The sequence below is a fragment of the Ascaphus truei genome, chromosome 6, assembly GCF_040206685.1.
Source record: "Ascaphus truei isolate aAscTru1 chromosome 6, aAscTru1.hap1, whole genome shotgun sequence".
In the NCBI taxonomy this organism is placed as follows: Eukaryota; Metazoa; Chordata; class Amphibia; order Anura; family Ascaphidae; genus Ascaphus; species Ascaphus truei.
The window spans coordinates 123440024-123458857 of record NC_134488.1 but is presented as its reverse complement, the minus strand read 5'-3'; the positions used below and the strand labels follow the sequence as shown (position 1 = coordinate 123458857).

General features: G+C 50.6%; 1 protein-coding gene across 5 annotated transcripts in view; it reads left to right on the top strand.

The window, feature by feature from the left end:
• Positions 1–18834, top strand: part of GRAMD1A (GRAM domain containing 1A) — a 198739-nt gene that overhangs the window by 123892 nt on the left and 56013 nt on the right. For all 5 annotated transcript variants that reach the window (XM_075606178.1, XM_075606177.1, XM_075606179.1 and 2 more), the window contains exons 6-7: positions 1378–1473; positions 4142–4222. In XM_075606178.1, the coding sequence (XP_075462293.1) occupies positions 1378–1473; positions 4142–4222 (177 nt within the window). The remainder of the gene's footprint in view (positions 1–1377; positions 1474–4141; positions 4223–18834) is intronic.

The following is an 18834-nucleotide window of genomic DNA, read 5'->3' as shown; positions in this document are numbered from 1 at the left end:
TTATTGATATATATATATATGTATATATGTATGTGATGTGGCAGAATGACCGGTGACCAGTGAGAAACAGACACGGTTTGCTTTGTTCACACACTACAGAAACACTTTGGTATGGGAACGCTGCCACTTTCAGGCAAAATAACATAAGAAAAGATCTATTGTACGCAACTTAGGAGGCTAACTAAACACGAAGAGCCCTCACTACCAGCACTGGCTAGCTCAGCTGGATACAGGCAAACACACAACCTCCGCACGCTCTAACCCCACCACCCACCACATCATATATATATATATATATATATATATATATATATATATATATATAGAAACACACACACACACACACACATACATACATATATACAGGTCCTAACACTACCTGTGAACATTCTCATGTACCTCTGCTGGAGGGAGAAGGGTCTCAATAGACCTGTCCTGCACCGGTGCAGTCACACACACATAGAATGCCTGTCCCTTCCCAGGGCAGGCTTGCTGTGTCTCAGGCCTCCATGTTGACAGCCTCCTCTCTGCCCTCCGTGTGGCAGCGTGGCTGTCCTCTCAGGTTGCCTCTTAAAGCCTGCAGCTCAGGCTAGCTGCTTACAGCCGGAGGTGGTTGCAGTAGACCAGGGGCGGCCAACTCCAGTCCTCAAGGGCCACCAATAGGTCAGGTTTTAAGGGATATTCCTGCTTCAGCACAGGGGACTCACTCAGTGGCTCAGTCAGAATGACAGAGCCATTTATTGCGCCACCTGTGCTGAAGCAGGGATATCCCTAATACCTGGCCTGTTGGTGGCCCTTGAGGACTGGAGTTGGACGCTTTTGCAGTAGACGATCGGCGCCCACGCTGGAAACAGTAAATGCTCTAATCTCCTGCTGTCTTAGACAGTCTATGACGGTCAATATATATATATATAGAGAGACAGAGACAGAGAGAGACAGAGAGAGAGACAGAGAGAGAGACAGAGACATGCACGAGCTTCGTACAGGGAGAGAGTAAATATTAAACTTGTGCATCTCTCTAGGAACAGGACAGAGTAACAGATAACTGTGTGTCATGGCATATACCATAAGTGACAAACAGCTGCGCATCCCAAATGGAAGGAACATAAGTGCTGATTTAGTCAACACTGCTAAGCCGTGTGTCCTAAAAATCTGTGCTCTTTTATGTGAGAGAGGAGCAGTATCTGCCTTATACCAGGAACACATAGTCACAGCGATGGGGAGCATAGGAGTATTAATTTAACATAGACTTACAGTGACGAACATAAGTAATGATAGCTGTGCTTCTTATAATGAGCAATAGCGGGCCAGAGAGCGGGCGCGCGGAGGGGAAGCCTGGCACTGCTGCTGTCTCTGAGTTGTTTCCTTTTTGGTCAGATCACCATCCAGTTGAAGGACATCCGATGTATCAAGAAAGAGAAAACGGCCAAGCTGATTCCCAACGCCATCCAAGTGTGCACAGAGAACGAGAAGGTGCGAGAGCAGTCCTAGGGGAGAAGGTCCCCGAGGCTCCCAGTCCTGGGGGAGCCTCAAAATCTGACCATACACCCCCATATCCTGTGTACCAGAGGTGCCACCCCATAGATCCCAGCAGCAGTCCCTACTGTCACTGTACTAAAGAGTGCCAGGCCCAGCGATGGACAGTATTATAATATATTTGTTTGACCTGCACCAGAACCCCTTCCACCCCCTCACCTCTGATTGGGCTGTTTTCGGCACATATAGAATCCGCCCCATAGGCGTATTGCAAACCTTCTTGGCTTTTATTGAATAACGAACGGTTCTTACAAACTTTCACGAGTTTGCGAAAAAGTAGAAAAGTTTGTGTGAAAGTTTGCGGGCCGCACTCTGCCCATCACTAGAAGAAGGTAACAATACACATTGTATCAACATACATTTCCTAATATCACTGTGGGAATTCTGCGGTTATTGTCCAAACCTAACCAGCCCTAGAGGTGGATTCCAGCCCCGATCCTCTAATGGGGCAATACCTGGATAACAGGCCAGTCTCATTGCTCTATACGGAGACACAGGACACATGGGGAGTCCGGCTGAGCACATTGCTGTGTCCGAGCGTGTATACTGGTAACACAATGGCAGAGGTGACAGACTTAGGTGCTTGTACCCTTCCATAGAGTCTGTATTACTAAGAAACTTTACTGTAGATCAGTGGTGCTCAAGACTGAGCCACCTGTGCTGAAGCTGGAATATCCGTAAAACCTGTCCTGTTGGGGGGTTATGAGGACTGGAGTAGAGCCCCCCTGTATATAGATGCCAGTCCCTGCGTCCCCCAACCCATTCTGTTAAAGTCTATATCTAAGAAGCAGCTCCAGAAGTTCTATCTAGGCGTTGTCTCTGTCCCCTCCGGTCAGTATCTAATCCTTAGACACACAGTGATGCTGGACATAGGTCTCTGGGGTCATCCCTTGAGCTATCAGTTGGGGTGACAGAACTGGCTGTCCTTATCACTGAGTTGTTTGACCTTTACTCTTAGTGTAAATATTATGACGGCCTTATCAGTAAAAGTATGCGTTCAGTTTGTCATTAATCTGCGGAGATTTCCCACATGACCAGGGCGTCATTATTCTCTGACAAACTTCATTCAGCCGGGTTCCAGGCTCCCACTCACATGTGTAACTAGTATGTGTGTTTTATTTGTCTGCGTGTTCTCTCTGAGTCTGTGTGTTCTCTATGTGTGTGCGTGTTCTCTCTGTGTGTGCGCGTTCTCTCTGTGTGTGCGTGTTCTCTCTGAGTCTGTGTGTTCTCTGTGTGTGTGCGTGTTCTCTCTCAGTGTGTGCGCGTTCTCTGTGTGTGCGCGTTCTCTCAGTGTGTGCGCGTTCTCTCTGTGTGCGCGTTCTCTCTGTGTGTGCGCGTTCTCTGTGTCTGCGCGTTCTCTCTGTGTGTGCGTGTTCTCTCTGTGTGTGCGTGTTCTCTCTGTGTTTGCGCGTTCTCTCTGTGTGCGTGTTCTCTCTGTGTCTGCGTGTTCTCTCTGTGTTTGCGCGTTCTCTCTGTGTGCGTGTTCTCTCTGTCTGTGTGTTCTCTCTGTGCGTGCGCGTTCTCTCTGTGCGTGCGCGTTCTCTCTGTCTGCATGTGTCTCTCTGTGCCTGCGCGTTCTCTCTGTGCCTGCGCGTTCTCTCTGTGTCTGTGTGTTCTCTCTCTGTCTGCGTGTTCTCTCTGTGTCTGCGTGTTCTCTCTGTGTCTGCGTGTTCTCTCTGTGTCTGCGTGTTCTCTCTGTACGTGCGCGTTCTCTCTGTGCGTGCGCGTTCTCTCTGTCTGCATGTGTCTCTCTGTGTCTGCGTGTTCTCTCTGTGCGTGCGCGTTCTCTCTGTGCCTGCGCGTTCTCTCTGTGCGTGCGCGTTCTTTTTGTGTCTGTGGGTTCTCTCTGTGCCTGCGCGTTCTCTATGTGCGTGCGCGTTCTCTCTGTGCCTGCGCGTTCTCTCTGTGCCTGCGTGTTCTCTCTGTGCCTGCGCGTTCTCTCTGTGTCTGTGTGTTCTCTCTGTGCCTGCGCGTTCTCTATGTGCGTGCGCGTTCTCTCTGTGCATGCGCGTTCTCTCTGTGCCTGCGCGTTCTCTCTGTGCCTGCGCGTTCTCTATGTGCGTGCACGTTCTCTCTCTGCGTGTTCTCTCTGTCTGCATGTTCTCTCTGTGTGTGCGTGTTCTCTCTCTGTCTGCGTGTTCTCTCTGTGTCTGCGTGTTCTCTCGGTGTGCGTGTTCTCTCTGTGTCTGCGTGTTCTCTCTGTGTGCGCGTTCTCTCTGTGTGCACGCGTTCTCTCTGTGTCTGCGTGTTCTCTCTGCGTGCGCGTTCTCTCTGTGTCTGCGTGTTCTCTCTGTGTCTGCGTGTTCGCTCTGTGTGTGCGTGTTCTCTCTGTGTGCGTGTTCTCTCTCTGTCTGCATGTTCTCTGTGTCGTGTGCGTTCTCTCTGTGCGTGTGCGTTCTCTCTCTGTCTGCGTGTTCTCTCTGTGTCTGCGTCTCTCCTTCACTCTAGCTTTATAATATGTCTGTCTAAGTCTGCTTACATGCCTGTCACCTGCTGTCTGTCTGTCTCCCTCTGTATGTCTCTGCAGCGCTGCTTTCCCAGCACGTCTCTGTCTCACCCTCTCTCCCTCTCTTTCTCACCCTCTCTCCCTCTCTCCCTCCCCCAGCACTTCTTCACTTCCTTCGGGGCCAGAGACCGCTCCTTCCTGCTCATTTTTCGCCTGTGGCAGAACGCTCTTCTAGACAAGGTAAGGTGACGTGCGGCCACCTCTGCGGTGCCATTCTCACGCAGCAATATGGGACAGCATTGCATGGGGACTTTTTAAAGTCATATTAGAATAGGATAAAGATCTGGTCCAGGCCATTACTAAGGGATACTTCATGTTTCGGGTTTAGGATGGACTTTGTATGGGCGAGTAACGTATATAACTAGCACCAGGAATAAAGTCCAGTGTGCCAGATTAGCTAAAGGTTTATTGGTGGTCATTTTCAAGCTCTCCTTGTAGAAGATCACAATAGATATAACCCCTTCCCTGCCAGAGGCGTCAGCGATGTACATTATACACGGCCGGCCCCTTGGGCAGGTTGGGGGTTAATTGTGACTTCAGCTTGGCAAATGAGCTTTGGGATTTTCTCACGATGAATGAACAATGGGATCATTCCAAGTCGGCTGAGGGGCCGTCAGCTGCAAAACCGGGCCAAAATCCCGCTGCGGTTGCGAAGCAACTGTGTAGCAATATGCAGCAGGCGTCCAACGTGTGCACAGCTGAGGGTCGGCTGCCAGGTTGACTAGCTGGATATTCTGGGTCATTCTTCCCAAATCCGGCCTCTCCTGGCGCCCGCTGCTTCTGCAGCCAGTCTGCCATCTCAGGCAGAGGTGGGCAGAGCCGTCAAAAGAGTGGGAGGAAGGGGATTTGTTACAGTGAAGAGTAAGATATACAGTACTTACACAAAATAAGGTTCTGCTTTATACTAGAATACGAGAGAGAGAGAGACAGAGAGAGAGAGCGATTGAGAGAGAGAGAGAGACAGACAGAGACAGAGAGAGAGCGATTGAGAGAGAGAGAGAGACAGACAGAGACAGAGACAGAGAGAGAGCGATTGAGAGAGAGAGAGAGACAGAGACAGAGAGAGATTGAGAGAGAGAGATTTTCCCTAAGGGGTTCGTCGGGCATATGTGTGCATTTTGGACCCATATATATATATATATATTTAAATACATAATAAATATATATATATATATATATATATATATATATATAGAGAGAGAGACAAACAGAAAAGAAAAGCAGCGCCTTAAATCTAAATAATGAATAAATCTAAGAAATCTAAAAAATCTGTGCTAAAATTAATCCATAATAATGTATCTTATCAAAAAGAAATAATAAATGTGAATACCATATATAATATAATAGCACAAAATAATCCTAAACCTGTGCACAATATTGAGAATCACTACACACTAACAAACATTATATATTAGAAAATGACAGCATAAAAAGGCAGAAAAGAAAAGAAGATAAAAACCAGTCCTCAGATAATAGTCCAAAATAAGAAATGGGTGCTGGTGTAGAGGGTCTCTGGCTGCTCTCAATATGGACAAACCACATCCACAGGAAATCTAAAAGAAAAAAAGAGGAGAGAGCGCACGCCCCATAGCGTAAAATAGTAGATTTAATGAGGAGGAGGGGGAGAGGGGGGGTAAAAATGCACTTACAAAAGTACAATTAAAATGAGTTACCCGTGAGTGACGAAACGCGTCAGGGAGCATCATCACGTTGGACGCATTGACATTACGTCATCACAGAGCGCTGGAGCGGACCGATCCATGCGCTGGTGTTACAGAGGCTTGAATACACGGAGCCACTTTCTTGGACTCTCCAACAGCATTATACATCTACTTGCCCTGGAGACTTGCTGGGACATCAATCCATTCGGCTTCGAGATCGGGATTGCCCCAAGACTATACAGCAGTAACCGGATGGTGGTGATTATTATCACGCAATGCTCATTTTAATTGTACTTTTGTAAGTGCATTTTTACCCCCCCTCTCCCCCTCCCCCTCATTAAATCTACTATTTTACGCTATGGGGCATGCGCTCTCTCCTCTTTTTTTCTTTTATATATATATATATATATATATATATATATATACACAAAAAAGACTGACAACATCCCTATAATTAGCACTCACGATAAACCTAAAATAACTCAATCAAAATAAGAAACAAAAACCAGGAACCTGAGTCAGCAAGGAAAATACGGCAAAGATTTTAATAAGAAACCGTGAAATACACTAACATAAAAACATTCATTAACTAATGGTAACCAAACAAAAAATGACAAGCAAGAAACGATATGAGTATATGCATACAACACATGCCAAGTAAAAAACTGAACTAATTAGCCAAAAACATATCTCAATTAATATCCATCAAATAAATGGAAAGATACAAATCAGCTAAAAAAGTACAGACGCCCCTTCCCAATCCTAACTACCAGAAAATAAGAGAAAAGCTAAATTCTAAACTCCAAAACTAATATTCAATCCAAAAAGCTGGTAGAAACAGAAAAAATATAAATTACAATAAACTTATATATACTAAAAATGTAGTACACATAAAAAATATATAGCCAAGGGGGAGACACAGGGGAGAAAAAAGAAGAAAAAACTACTCATACCCTGGACAAACATAGCATGAGAAAAGCAATAGACATACTTATCCATGAACAAATAAAGGGTAGGGGGTTAACTGTAGGGGTTTAGCGGTGAGGGTAGGGGGTTAACTGTAGGGGTTTAGCGGTGAGGGAAGGGGGGTTAACTGTAGGGGTTTAGCGGTGAGGGTAGGAGGTTACCTGTAGGGGTTTAGCGGTGAGGGTAGGGGGTTAACTGTAGGGGTTTAGCGGTGAGGGTAGGGGGTTAACTGTAGGGGTTTAGCGGTGAGGGTAGGAGGTTACCTGGAGGGGTTTAGCGGTGAGGGTAGGAGGTTACCTGTAGGGGTTTAGCGGTGAGGGTAGGGGGTTACCTGTAGGGGTTTAGTGGTGAAGGTAGGAGGTTAACTGTAGGGGTTTACCGGTGAGGGTAGGGGGTTACCTGTAGGGGTTTAGCGGTGAGGGTAGGGGGTTACCTGTAGGGGTTTAGCGGTGAGGGTAGGGGGTTACCTGTAGGGGTTTAGCGGTGAGGGTAGGGGGTTACCTGTAGGGGTTTAGCGGTGAGGGTAGGGGGTTACCTGTAGGGATTTATTGGTGAGGGTAGGAGGTTACCTGTAGGGGTTTAGCGGTGAGGGTAGGAGGTTACCTGTAGGGGTTTAGCGGTGAGGGTAGGAGGTTACCTGTAGGGGTTTAGAGGTGAGGGTAGGAGGTTACCTGTAGGGGTTTAGCAGTGAGGGTTGGAGGTTACCTGTAGGGGTTTAGCGGTGAGGGTAGGAGGGTAACTGTAGGGGTTTAGCGGTGAGGGTAGGAGGTTACCTGTAGGGGTTTAGCGGTGAGGGTAGGAGGTTACCTGTAGGGGTTTAGCGGTGAGGGTAGGGGCTTAGTGTAAAGAGCTGTAGGGTAAGGGATACGGTTAGTCACTTACCCTAGCGGAGAAGCGGTCGGCGGCGGGGTGAGCCGTGACCAAGCGCCGGTGATCATTGACCAAATGTGGTAGACCGGTAATTTCTTGGTCTGCTCAGCACGCAGTCTCATCTGTTCCTGCCTCTCACAGAGAGAGGTCTCTTGTGTGTATCACACAGTCACATCTTTACCTGCCTCTCACAGAGAGAGGTCTCTTGTGTGTGTAGCCCTGCTTCCTAGTGAGTGCAGTACGCTACCAATGCTGTGTAACCTGTTGGTTCGCAGGGCCTAAGCCTCCGCCACGGAGAGCCTGGGGCAACTCGTACGAATATTGATAACCTCTTACTTGGTGCAGCGCCTCCACCTACGATGGCTCCCACCAGAGTGGAAGTTGTTCCTCGCAGGACAATAATATATCACTCCACACACACAGCATGTAAAATAACCAATGACTTTACTAACGCAACCATAACCTTGCATATATCAACGGTGTCCCTCCCTAGAGGAGACACTATGCTACTGCGTCTCGCAGGACGCGACCCCTTCACCGTGTACCCACACCGTGTCCAGAACCCACACTCAATGTTCCCCACCCTCAAAGTGAGATAAGTGTGTGACTGCGCAGCCACTATGTTCTGATATAGATATAGTTGGTGCACTTGATGATGTTACCTGCCGGGCGCTCCAGCGCTCGGGCCTGCCAAGGAACTTCACAAAGGATCAGACGATGGATGGATTCCAGGAATACCTTCCGGGGCGATCCCACCCGGTCGGCTGCTGCTGCGCGGTCGAGGTTTGAGCCCAAACCTCTGGCTGGATATTGCAACAGTCTCTGTATATATATATATTTCTCCTGCGGACACTAAAGGGAACTGTGACCTATCTGAGGGCCTGTCCCTACTTCCGCTCCACTCTACGGGGACTCAGGGCCTAACTGGGCCGGGGTATGTGGCCTAGTGTAGGGGCTGTTGGCCTCCCTACACGTAGAGCTCCTTCTCCTTCCTTCTCCCGCTCGGTTCTAACCGGCGTGCCCCCCTGCGCAACCTTCTAAACCTTCCTCCCGATATCTTGGCCGCCCTATAGGCTCCCTGGCATCACCTGGTCTCGCTATGCCTGCTGGGACTCGTAGTCCCGTGTGCTCCACCCTATAGGAGCCGCTCCTCTTTTGCGGGCTTTACAACCTCTGGCTGCGCATGCGCGACCTCTGCTCCCTCCCTTCCTCCACGGGCTCACAGCGCATGTACGAACACCAACATGGCGGCGCCCTATCACTCGGTCACTGCGGAGCCTCCCATGTACCGAAGCGCTCCCTGCACGCTGCAACCTTCCTATCCTCCCAGCATGCGGAGATAAGGGTAAACCTGGGGGACCTGGCTACATGTGTATCACACAGTCACATCTGTACCTGCCTCTCACAGAGAGAGGTCTCTTGTGTGTATCACACAGTCACATGTGTACCAGTCTCTCACAGAGAGAGGTCTCCTGTGTGTGTATCACACAGTCACATCTGTACCTGCCTCTCACAGAGAGAGGTCTCTTGTGTGTATCACGCAGTCTCATCTGTACCTGCCTCTCACAGAGAGAGGTCTCTTGTGTATCAGACAGTCTCATCTTTACCTGTCTCTCACAGAGAGAGGTCTCTTGTGTGTATCACGCAGTCACATCTGTACCTGCCTCTCACAGAGAGAGGTCTCTTGTGTATCACACAGTCACATCTTTACCTGTCTCTCACAGAGAGAGGTCTCTTGTGTGTATCACACAGTCACATGTGTACCTGTCTCTCACAGAGAGAGGTCTCCTGTGTGTATCACACAGTCACATCTGTACCTGCCTCTCACAGAGAGAGGTCTCTTGTGTATCACACAGTGGAGTTAAACCTTGGCTTGGGCCACTCGTTCCTCACCCAGCCTAATAATGTGCAAACGGCTGCATGAATAACCAAACTCTGACAGGGAGGAGGAGGTAGAGAACTTGAATCTCATCCAAACTCATTGTTACCAGTTCCCAGTATCAGTTGTTGTTTAACAGAGAGGAACCACATGAGTTAGGCCTCGGTCCCGCTGCGCTCGTTGGCGCGGGCGGCTATGTCGCGAGCTCCCCACCAGCAGGGGAATCCTCGTGAGCCGGTCCCGGTCCCCCCTGGCTGCACAGCTGACTACACGCTGTAGCGCGTCAGCCGCTGGAGACACCAGAGAATGGTGTTTCCTAGCGTTAACGCGTGACGTGTGTGGCTGTGAGCCAATGGGGAGGGGAGGCTTCGGGAGGAGGAGAGGCTTCGGGGAGCGGGGAGGAGTGTGGAGTGAAAGCAGGTGAGTGCCTGTCTGAGTGTGTGTCTGAGTGTGTGCGTGCGTGCCTGTCTGTGTGTGTATGTGTGTGCCCGAGTGCGTGAGTGCGTGAGTGCCTGCCTCTGTCTGTGTGTGTGTATGAGTGCGTGAGTGCCTGCCTGTGTGTGTGTGTGCGCGTGTGTGTGTGTGTGTGTATATGAATGAGTGCCTGCGTGTGTGTGTTTAAACTTACTTTCCAGCTCCAGCTCCAACCCGAGTCCGTGGAGGGAGGGGGGGGGAGAGTAGCGGGTCCCTCCGCTCAAGCCACGCCCCCCCTCCCTGTCAAACCGCCCACCTCCCGCTCCCGCTCCCTACAGACCGCATATCGCGGTCTGTGTATCTCAGCGCACCGCCTGTCAGCAGTGCGGGTGCGCTGACTCTGGGAGCGGGGCCTTAGCCTTACTTTCACAAGATGCTGCGTGAGTATTGACTCCTCTCTGACCATAATAACTCCCAGCTCTGCAACGTGTGCTCGGACCAGGCTGCGCTTATAGTGCCGGCAACGCGTTTGCGACGCGACGGTGACGTCAGGCTGCGGTCGCTGGAAAAATCAAACTGAGATGACCCCCAGCGATCGCGACCAAGCTGTTGCTCCGTCGCGACGCGCTTACTATAAGCGCACGCGACGGCGGCAATGCATTTGTTTTGACGCACCGTTGCTGTCGCCATCGCTGGCACTATTAAGCGCAGCCTAAGGCTGGGGCCATAGAGGGGTTGTCAGTGCTGGACCGCACTGACGCTGAGGCTCGCCTGCTGAAATCTGCGCGATTTCATGCCCATGCAGGGGAGCCAGCGGGCGCGATCGGGAGGCGTGGGGAGACTGAGGGAGGCGGGGCAGTGACGTCGCTGGGCCAATCGCCCGCGACGCACCGACGTCACAGCGCCGTGACGTTGACGCTGCTCCGCGCTGATTGGATGTTTTCAGCCGACAGTGCGCTGAAAAACAGCTTGGCTGTCGGCTGAAAAATCCAGCGCCTCAGCACGCCTGCGGACGCTCGCGTGAGCCCCCTCTAAAGACATCCTCATGGAGGATGCAGGGGCTCAGCGCGGAGCGTCAGCACGGCTCAGCACGGACGTGCCTTCTATGGACTCGGCCTAAGGCTGCGTCAATACAGCCTTCGACCGCACAGAGGTGTGCGCGCGCGTGATGTTACCCGCGTAAAGTGGGAGCGGTTTGTGGACAAGGTAAATGCGCCATAGGGCCGTGTCTGTGATGTCACGGAGCTGGTTCGCCCTCATTGGGCAAACTGCTCACGTGACCTGCCCGGGCGCGCAGTGCGCGATCAATGCCTTAAGGCAATGTGATCGCGCCCTCCTCCGCGCGGCCTTCTGCAGCATGGACGCCGCCGAAGGCTGCGATTTATAGTGGGGCCAACCGAGTGCGTCCCGTGATGCGCGAAACATAAACTAGGCCGGAGGCGCGGCCGTGACATCACGTGAAAAAAAATTGAACTGTATTTTAACAAATCGCAAGCGCAGTCGCGCCGCGCTCTACGGTCTGCCTCATAGAGGTGTGACTTTGTGTTCCCGGGGCGCGTGATGTCATGCGCGCACGCCCACTATAAGCGCAGCCGAGACACACTGATTGTGACCTGCTATAAATGACAGACACGCACATCAAACGCTGTCGGACTGGGCTCCCCTGTCTTATTAAATGTTAGGTAGAATAATCACATATTGTAATAATGAGCTATATACTGTTAGGTAGAATAATCACATATTGTAATAATGAGCTATATACTGTTAGGTAGAATAATCACATATTGTATGTCCTCTGACTTCAACCTTCGCTAAGTTCTAGCTGGATGAAAAACTCATTATTTAGAACGGGAGCATACATAGTTACATAGTAGACGAGGTTGTAAAAAGACGTACGTCCATCAAGTTCAACCTATGCTAAATTTAAACAACAGATACTTTATTCTATATCTATACTTACTTATTGATCCAGAGGAAGGCAAACAAAAAACCCCAATAAGGGGAAAAATGAATTCCTTCCTGACTCCAAGAATTGACAATCGGATTAATCCCTGGATCAACATCCTTCCCATGTATACTTATTTGGTATATCCCTGTATACCTTTCCCATCTAAAAAGATGTACAACCTTTTTTTGAACAAATCTATTGTATCTGCCATCACAGTCTCCACGGGTAATGAATTCCACATTTTAACTGCCCTTACTGTAAAGAACCCTTTCCTTTGTTGCTGGTGAAATTTCCTTTCCTCCAACCTTAAGGGATGGCCCCGAGTCCTTTGTACTGCCCGTGGGATGAATAGTTCTTTTGAAAGCTCCTTGTATTGTCCCTGAATATATTTGTATATAGTTATCATATCCCCTCTTAGACGCCTCTTTTCTAATGTAAATAAATCTAATTTAGCTAGCCTCTCCTCATAAGTTAGAATGTCCATCCCCTTTATTAATTTGGTGGCTCTTCTCTGCACTCTCTCTAGTTCCATAATGTCTTTTCTTAGGATTGGTGCCCAAAATTGTACTCCATATTCAAGGTGTGGTCTTACTACTGCTTTGTAAAGGGGCATAATTATGTTTACTTCCCTTCCATCCATTGCCCGTTTGATGCAAGATAAGATCTTGTTTGCCTTTGCAGCTACTGCATGACATTGGGCACTATTGCTAAGCCTGCTGTCTACAAGCACTCCTAAATCCTTCTCCATCAAGGATTCCCCCAATATATCTCCATTTAATTTGTAAGTCGCCTTTTTATTCTTGCATCCCAAATGCATAACCTTACATTTATCTGTATTAAACCTCATTTGCCATTTACCTGCCCACGTTTCCAGTCTCTCCAAGTCCTTCTGAAGAGAAATTACATCCTGCTCTGATTCTATTACCTTACACAATTTAGTATCATCAGCAAAGATGGAGACTTTGCTCTCGTTCCCAACCTCAAGGTCATTAATAAACAAGTTAAAAAGCAGGGGTCCCAGTACCGATCCTTGAGGTACTCAACTCACGACTTTAGCCCAACCTGAAAAAGTTCCATTTATGACAACCCTCTGTTGTCTGTCCTTTAACCAGTTTTCAATCCAGGTGCATATATTATTACTGAGTCCAATTTGCTTTATTTTGTACACCAACCTCTTGTGTGAAACCGTATCAAAAGCCTTTGCAAAATCTAAGTAGACCACATCAACTGCATTACCCTGGTCTAAATTCCTACTTACCTCCTCAAAGAAACAAATAAGGTTAGTTTGGCAAGATCTATCCTTCATAAATCCATGCTGACTATTACTAATAATTTTATTTTCCATTAGGTATTCCTGAATATTATCCCGTATTACACCTTCAAGTAGTTTCCCTGCTATTGAAGTCAGGCTTACAGGTCTGTAATTCCCCGGGTGTGATCTAGCTCCCTTTTTAAATGTAGGCACCACATCTGCTTTACACCAATCTTGTGGTACTGAGCCTGTGGAAATGGAGTCCTTGAATATTAAATATAATGGTTTTGGAAATTGATTCTTCCCTGGTAAACACAGAGGCAAATAATTTGTTTAATACCTCTGCTTTTTCCTTATCTCCAATAATCTGCCTTCCCATCTCACACTGAAAGGGTCCTATATTTCCTTTTCTCATTTTTTTGTTATTAAGGTACTTAAAGAACTTTTTAGGGTTGACCTTACTTTCTATTGCAATCCTTTTTTCATTATCCATTTTTGCTAATTTAATTGCCCTTTTGCAATTTTTGTTACATTCCTTATAATTCTAATGCCTCCCTCCCTTCTGACTTAAAGAATCTAAACGCCTTCCTCTTCTTGTCCATTTCCTCCCCTACCTGTTTATTTAGCCACATTGGTTTTGACTTATTTCTTTTATACTTATTACCCAAGGGTATACACTGATACTGTAAGTGTGCTTTTCTAACAATGTTTTAAAGACTGCCCATTTATCTTCTATATAAACAGCCAGTAATATATGGAATCGGTTAAACATTCATTATTTCTGCCTTAATCAGACAGGTGTAATTATTTGAAATCATGTAGTAAAGTTATTTTGGAGATATTTGTAACCAGTGACACTGAGCCTTTGTGTTCTGTGGGACCCTCTTCTGCCGCTCATTTCTCTATTTGCAGTTGGTACGTGGCCAGTGTCCGTGGCGGGTTGTGGATACATCTGGTAACTTTATTATGGAGGAGGAAACAATAACACCCTTCCCCAGAGAGCACACGGTCATTGAAAGCTTTCAGATATGGGCTTAAAATACTTTACTAATTATTTTAAAAGCTGTGTGCACAGTGGGCACCTCCTGCGCTGCCTGGAGGCATTGAGGCTGCGATCCGCCTCTCCTCTCTCAGCCCGGCGCACAGAGGCTGCGATCCGCCTCTCCTCTCTCAGCCCGGCGCACAGAGGCTGCGATCCGCCTCTCCTCTCTCAGCCCGGCGCACAGAGGCAGCGATCCGCCTCTCCTCTCTCAGCCCGGCGCACAGAGGCAGCGATCCGCCTCTCCGCTCTCAGCCCGGCGCACAGAGGCTGCGATCCGCCTCTCCTCTCTCAGCCCGGCGCACAGAGGCTGCGATCCGCCTCTCCTCTCTCAGCCCGGCGCACAGAGGCTGCGATCCGCCTCTCCGCTCTCAGCCCGGCGCACAGAGGCAGCGATCCGCCTCTCCGCTCTCAGCCCGGCGCACAGAGGCAGCGATCCGCCTCTCCTCTCTCAGCCCGGCGCACAGAGGCTGCGATCCGCCTCTCCTCTCTCAGCCCGGCGCACAGAGGCTGCGATCCGCCTCTCCTCTCTCAGCCCGGCGCACAGAGGCTGCGATCCGCCTCTCCTCTCTCAGCCCGGCGCACAGAGGCTGCGATCCGCCTCTCCTCTCTCAGCCCGGCGCACAGAGGCAGCGATCCGCCTCTCCTCTCTCAGCCCGGCGCACAGAGGCAGCGATCCGCCTCTCCGCTCTCAGCCCGGCACACAGAGGCTGCGATCCGCCTCTCCTCTCTCAGCCCGGCGCACAGAGGCTGCGATCCGCCTCTCCTCTCTCAGCCCGGCGCACAGAGGCTGCGATCCGCCTCTCCGCTCTCAGCCCGGCGCACAGAGGCTGCGATCCGCCTCTCCGCTCTCAGCCCGGCGCACAGAGGCAGCGATCCGCCTCTCCTCTCTCAGCCCGGCGCACAGAGGCAGCGATCCGCCTCTCCTCTCTCAGCCCGGCGCACAGAGGCAGCGATCCGCCTCTCCTCTCTCAGCCCGGCGCACAGAGGCAGCGATCCGCCTCTCCTCTCTCAGCCCGGCGCACAGAGGCAGCGATCCGCCTCTCCGCTCTCAGCCCAGCGGCTGCGATCCGCCTCTCCCCTCTCAGCCCGGCACAGAGTGAGAAGCCTCATCATCTCCAGACTATCTGGGGAGGGGAGAGTGATGGATCTGTGTGTGTGTGTGTGTGTGGGGGGGGGGGGATGAGAGTGTGATGTCTGTGTGTGTGGGGAGGAGAGTGTGATGTCTGTGTGTGTGGGGAGGAGAGTGTGATGTCTGTGTGTGTGGGGAGGAGAGTGTGATGTCTGTGTGTGGGGAGGAGAGTGTGATGTCTGTGTGTGGGGAGGAGAGTGTGATGTCTGTGTGTGTGTGGGGGGGGAGAGTGTGAGGTCTGTGTGTGGGGAGGAGAGTGTGATGTCTGTGTGGGGGGGGAGAGTGTGATGTGTGTGTGGGGAGGAGAGTGTGATGGATCTGTGTGTGGGGAGGAGAGTGTGATGGATCTGTGTGTGGGGGAGGAGAGTGTGATGTCTGTGTGGGGGGGGAGAGTGTGATGTGTGTGGGGGGAGAGAAGAGTGTGATGGATCTGTGTGTGGGGAGGAGAGTGTGATGTCTGTGTGTGTGTGGGGGGGAGAGTGGGATGTCTGTGTGTGGGGGGGAGAGTGGGATGTCTGTGTGTGGGGGGGAGAGTGGGATGTCTGTGTGTGGGGAGGGGAGTGTGATGTCTGTGTGTGTGGGGAGGAGAGTGTGATGTCTGTATGTGTGGGGAGGAGAGTGTGATGTCTGTGTGTGTGGGGAGGAGAGTGTGATGTCTGTGTGTGGGGAGGAGAGTGTGATGTCTGTGTGTGGGGTGGAGAGTGTGATGTCTGTGTGTGTGGGGCGGGGGAGAGTGGGATGTCTGTGTGTGTGGGGGGGGGAGAGTGGGATGTCTGTGTGTGGGGAGGGGAGTGGGATGTCTGTGTGTGGGGAGGGGAGTGTGATGGCTCTGTGTGTGTGGGGAGGAGAGTGTGATGTCTGTGTGTGGGGGGGAGAGTGGGATGTCTGTGTGTGGGGAGGGGAGTGTGATGGCTCTGTGTGTGTGGGGAGGAGAGTGTGATGTCTGTGTGTGGGGAGGAGAGTGTGATGTCTGTGTGTGGGGGGGAGAGTGGGATGTCTGTGTGTGGGGAGGGGAGTGTGATGGCTCTGTGTGTGTGGGGAGGAGAGTGTGATGTCTGTGTGTGGGGAGGAGAGTGTGACGTCTGTGTGTGGGGTGGAGAGTGTGATGTCTGTGTGTGTGGGGGGGGAGAGTGGGATGTCTGTGTGTGTGGGGGGGGGGGGAGAGTGGGATGTCTGTGTGTGGGGGGGAGAGTGGGATGTCTGTGTGTGGGGAGGGGAGTGTGATGGCTCTGTGTGTGTAGGGAGGAGAGTGTGATGTCTGTGTGTGTGGGGAGGAGAGTGTGATGTCTGTGTGTGGGGAGGAGAGTGTGATGTCTGTGTGTGGGGAGGAGAGTGTGATGGATCTGTGTGTGTGGGGAGGAGAGTGTGATGTCTGTGTGTGTGGGGAGGAGAGTGTGATGTCTGTGTGTGGGGAGGGGAGTGTGATGGCTCTGTGTGTGTGGGGAGGAGAGTGTGATGGATCTGTGTGTGTGGGGAGGAGAGTGTGATGGATCTGTGTGTGTGGGGAGGAGAGTGTGATGGATCTGTGTGTGTGGGGAGGAGAGTGTGATGTCTGTGTGTGTGGGGAGGAGAGTGTGATGTCTGTGTGTGGGGAGGAGAGCGTGATATGTGTAGGAAAGGGGGTTATATGTTGTGTTTCTTGCACTGTAATAAATGTTCCTATATGGTACTAGGACTATAATAACTGCTTTTGCAGGGCCTCTTACCTTGTCCGGCGCGGCATCTCCTCTTCCAACGATGCAGCTCATGGCGTCACGTGACGTCACGTTGAGCCATGTTGTCATGACAGCGCGGTGCCTTGTGCCTACATGGCGGCATGACCATGCAAAGCCATGTGACGTCATGACGTGACGTTATCTTGACAATGCGACGCCATAACAACGAGACGCCACATGAGGCGATGCCGCCGATCGAGGTAAGAGGCCGTTTCAGAGGCCCAGCTCTCTCCCCCAGCAATCAGTTTCATTGTTGTGGGGAGGAGGCGTGCGGGGCCTCTGTGCAGTGGCACCGATGGAACCGCCATCAAGCCGCCCCGATAATAACCCCTTATTTGTGTGGGGGTCCAGCACCTGGTTAGGTGTATGGTCGGAAGAAAGGACCGGATAGTCCTGAAACGTGACTATATCTATATACCTGCTCTGATGCCTTAATACCGCGGTGGTTTATTTAACTCAACCAAAGTCTCCGGTGTGTTTCCTCTATTACCAATACTTTCGCGTCACAAATATTTACAAATATTTACATTCTGCGCCTCTTTTTTGGGGGGTGCGCTGCCTGGCTCACTGGGCCCACGGGTGCGTGCTCTGCCACGCCTCAACGTGTTCACACGCGGTGTGGATGGCGTGCGCATGTTAATGGATGGTAGAGGCGGAAAAGATGTGGCATTTCCACCACTAAGTAAACCCCTGGTGACAAGGGCAAGGGACTCCATTGAGGCACCCCCGGGGTTGGTTACCTATGAGGATTGCCCATGTTAGGCCATTTATCGATGGGGCAATCTGCACCGTGCAGTTTAGGGCAGCACTGGTGTGCTGGCGCGTTGTGTGCACCGTAACACGTTGGTGCCAAGGTCCTGGAGCTGAGCACCGTAGTCACTGCACTGAGCTGCTTGGTGCCGGCTCTGTGCTGCTTGGTCCCGGCGCTGAGCCACTCGGTCACGATGCTGAGCTGCTTGGTGCCAGCGGTGGGCTGCTGCCTCCATGCGCTGGGAGCTGACCTCCCTTCACCGTGCTAATGCCTCGATATGTGCCAGCTGAGTCTCCAATTCCTGAATCTGCATCTCTGCATCTCCATCAGCTGGATCTGGTGCATTATCACGGGGACTGCGACAGAGGTTTGCCCCTGGAGATCTGCCTGGTGCAGCTATTGGGGCAGCTACTGCTTCAGCGTCTGTGACCTCCTCAGTAACCTTTGCCGGGGTCACAGTATCCATCTCCAGGGTCGCCGACAGATTTCCCGGGGCCGAGGACAAGAGTTACGACAGGGCCCTCCACCCCCCTCATGTCGTTGGTCTTGCGAGCTGAGCCACTGACTGTTCCACCTGTGCTGAAGCAGGGATATCCTTAAAACCTGACCTGTTGGTGGATCTTGAGGACTGGAATTGGCCACCCCTGACCTAGATGTTGGAAAATATATTGCTTATTTTTTATCACTTACTCAGGACTTACCTTGTAAGCTCGAAAAGGGGAGAGAGATATAAAGAAAGATTTCCTCGGCAGAAAAATTGCAGTGCGGAATGACAGAGTCTGAAACGTATCACTAAGATGGGATTGGATGCCTGGATCTGTTTATCGTCAAGCTTTCAGTCACATTACAGCAGGCTCACTCCTTCAACTGCACATCGACTGGACTCGATGTGCCGGCATCCAGATTGGCAATTGGTGGATTGTTGTTAATAGGCAAGAATATATCTCCGACATCGGCATGGTTGGCAAGGACCAACATAATGACTTTGCTCTGTTCATCAGTGTATTTATTTACAGTATTAAATTACATATTAGAAAGTATTAAATGGATCCCAGTTCTATGGTGTTTACTGCAGGGTTATCCAGTTCTATTTATAACGTCTGGAACAGTAAACTATTGTTAGAAGAGCCAGAGAGAGCAAAACGTCAATGACATTGGATCAACG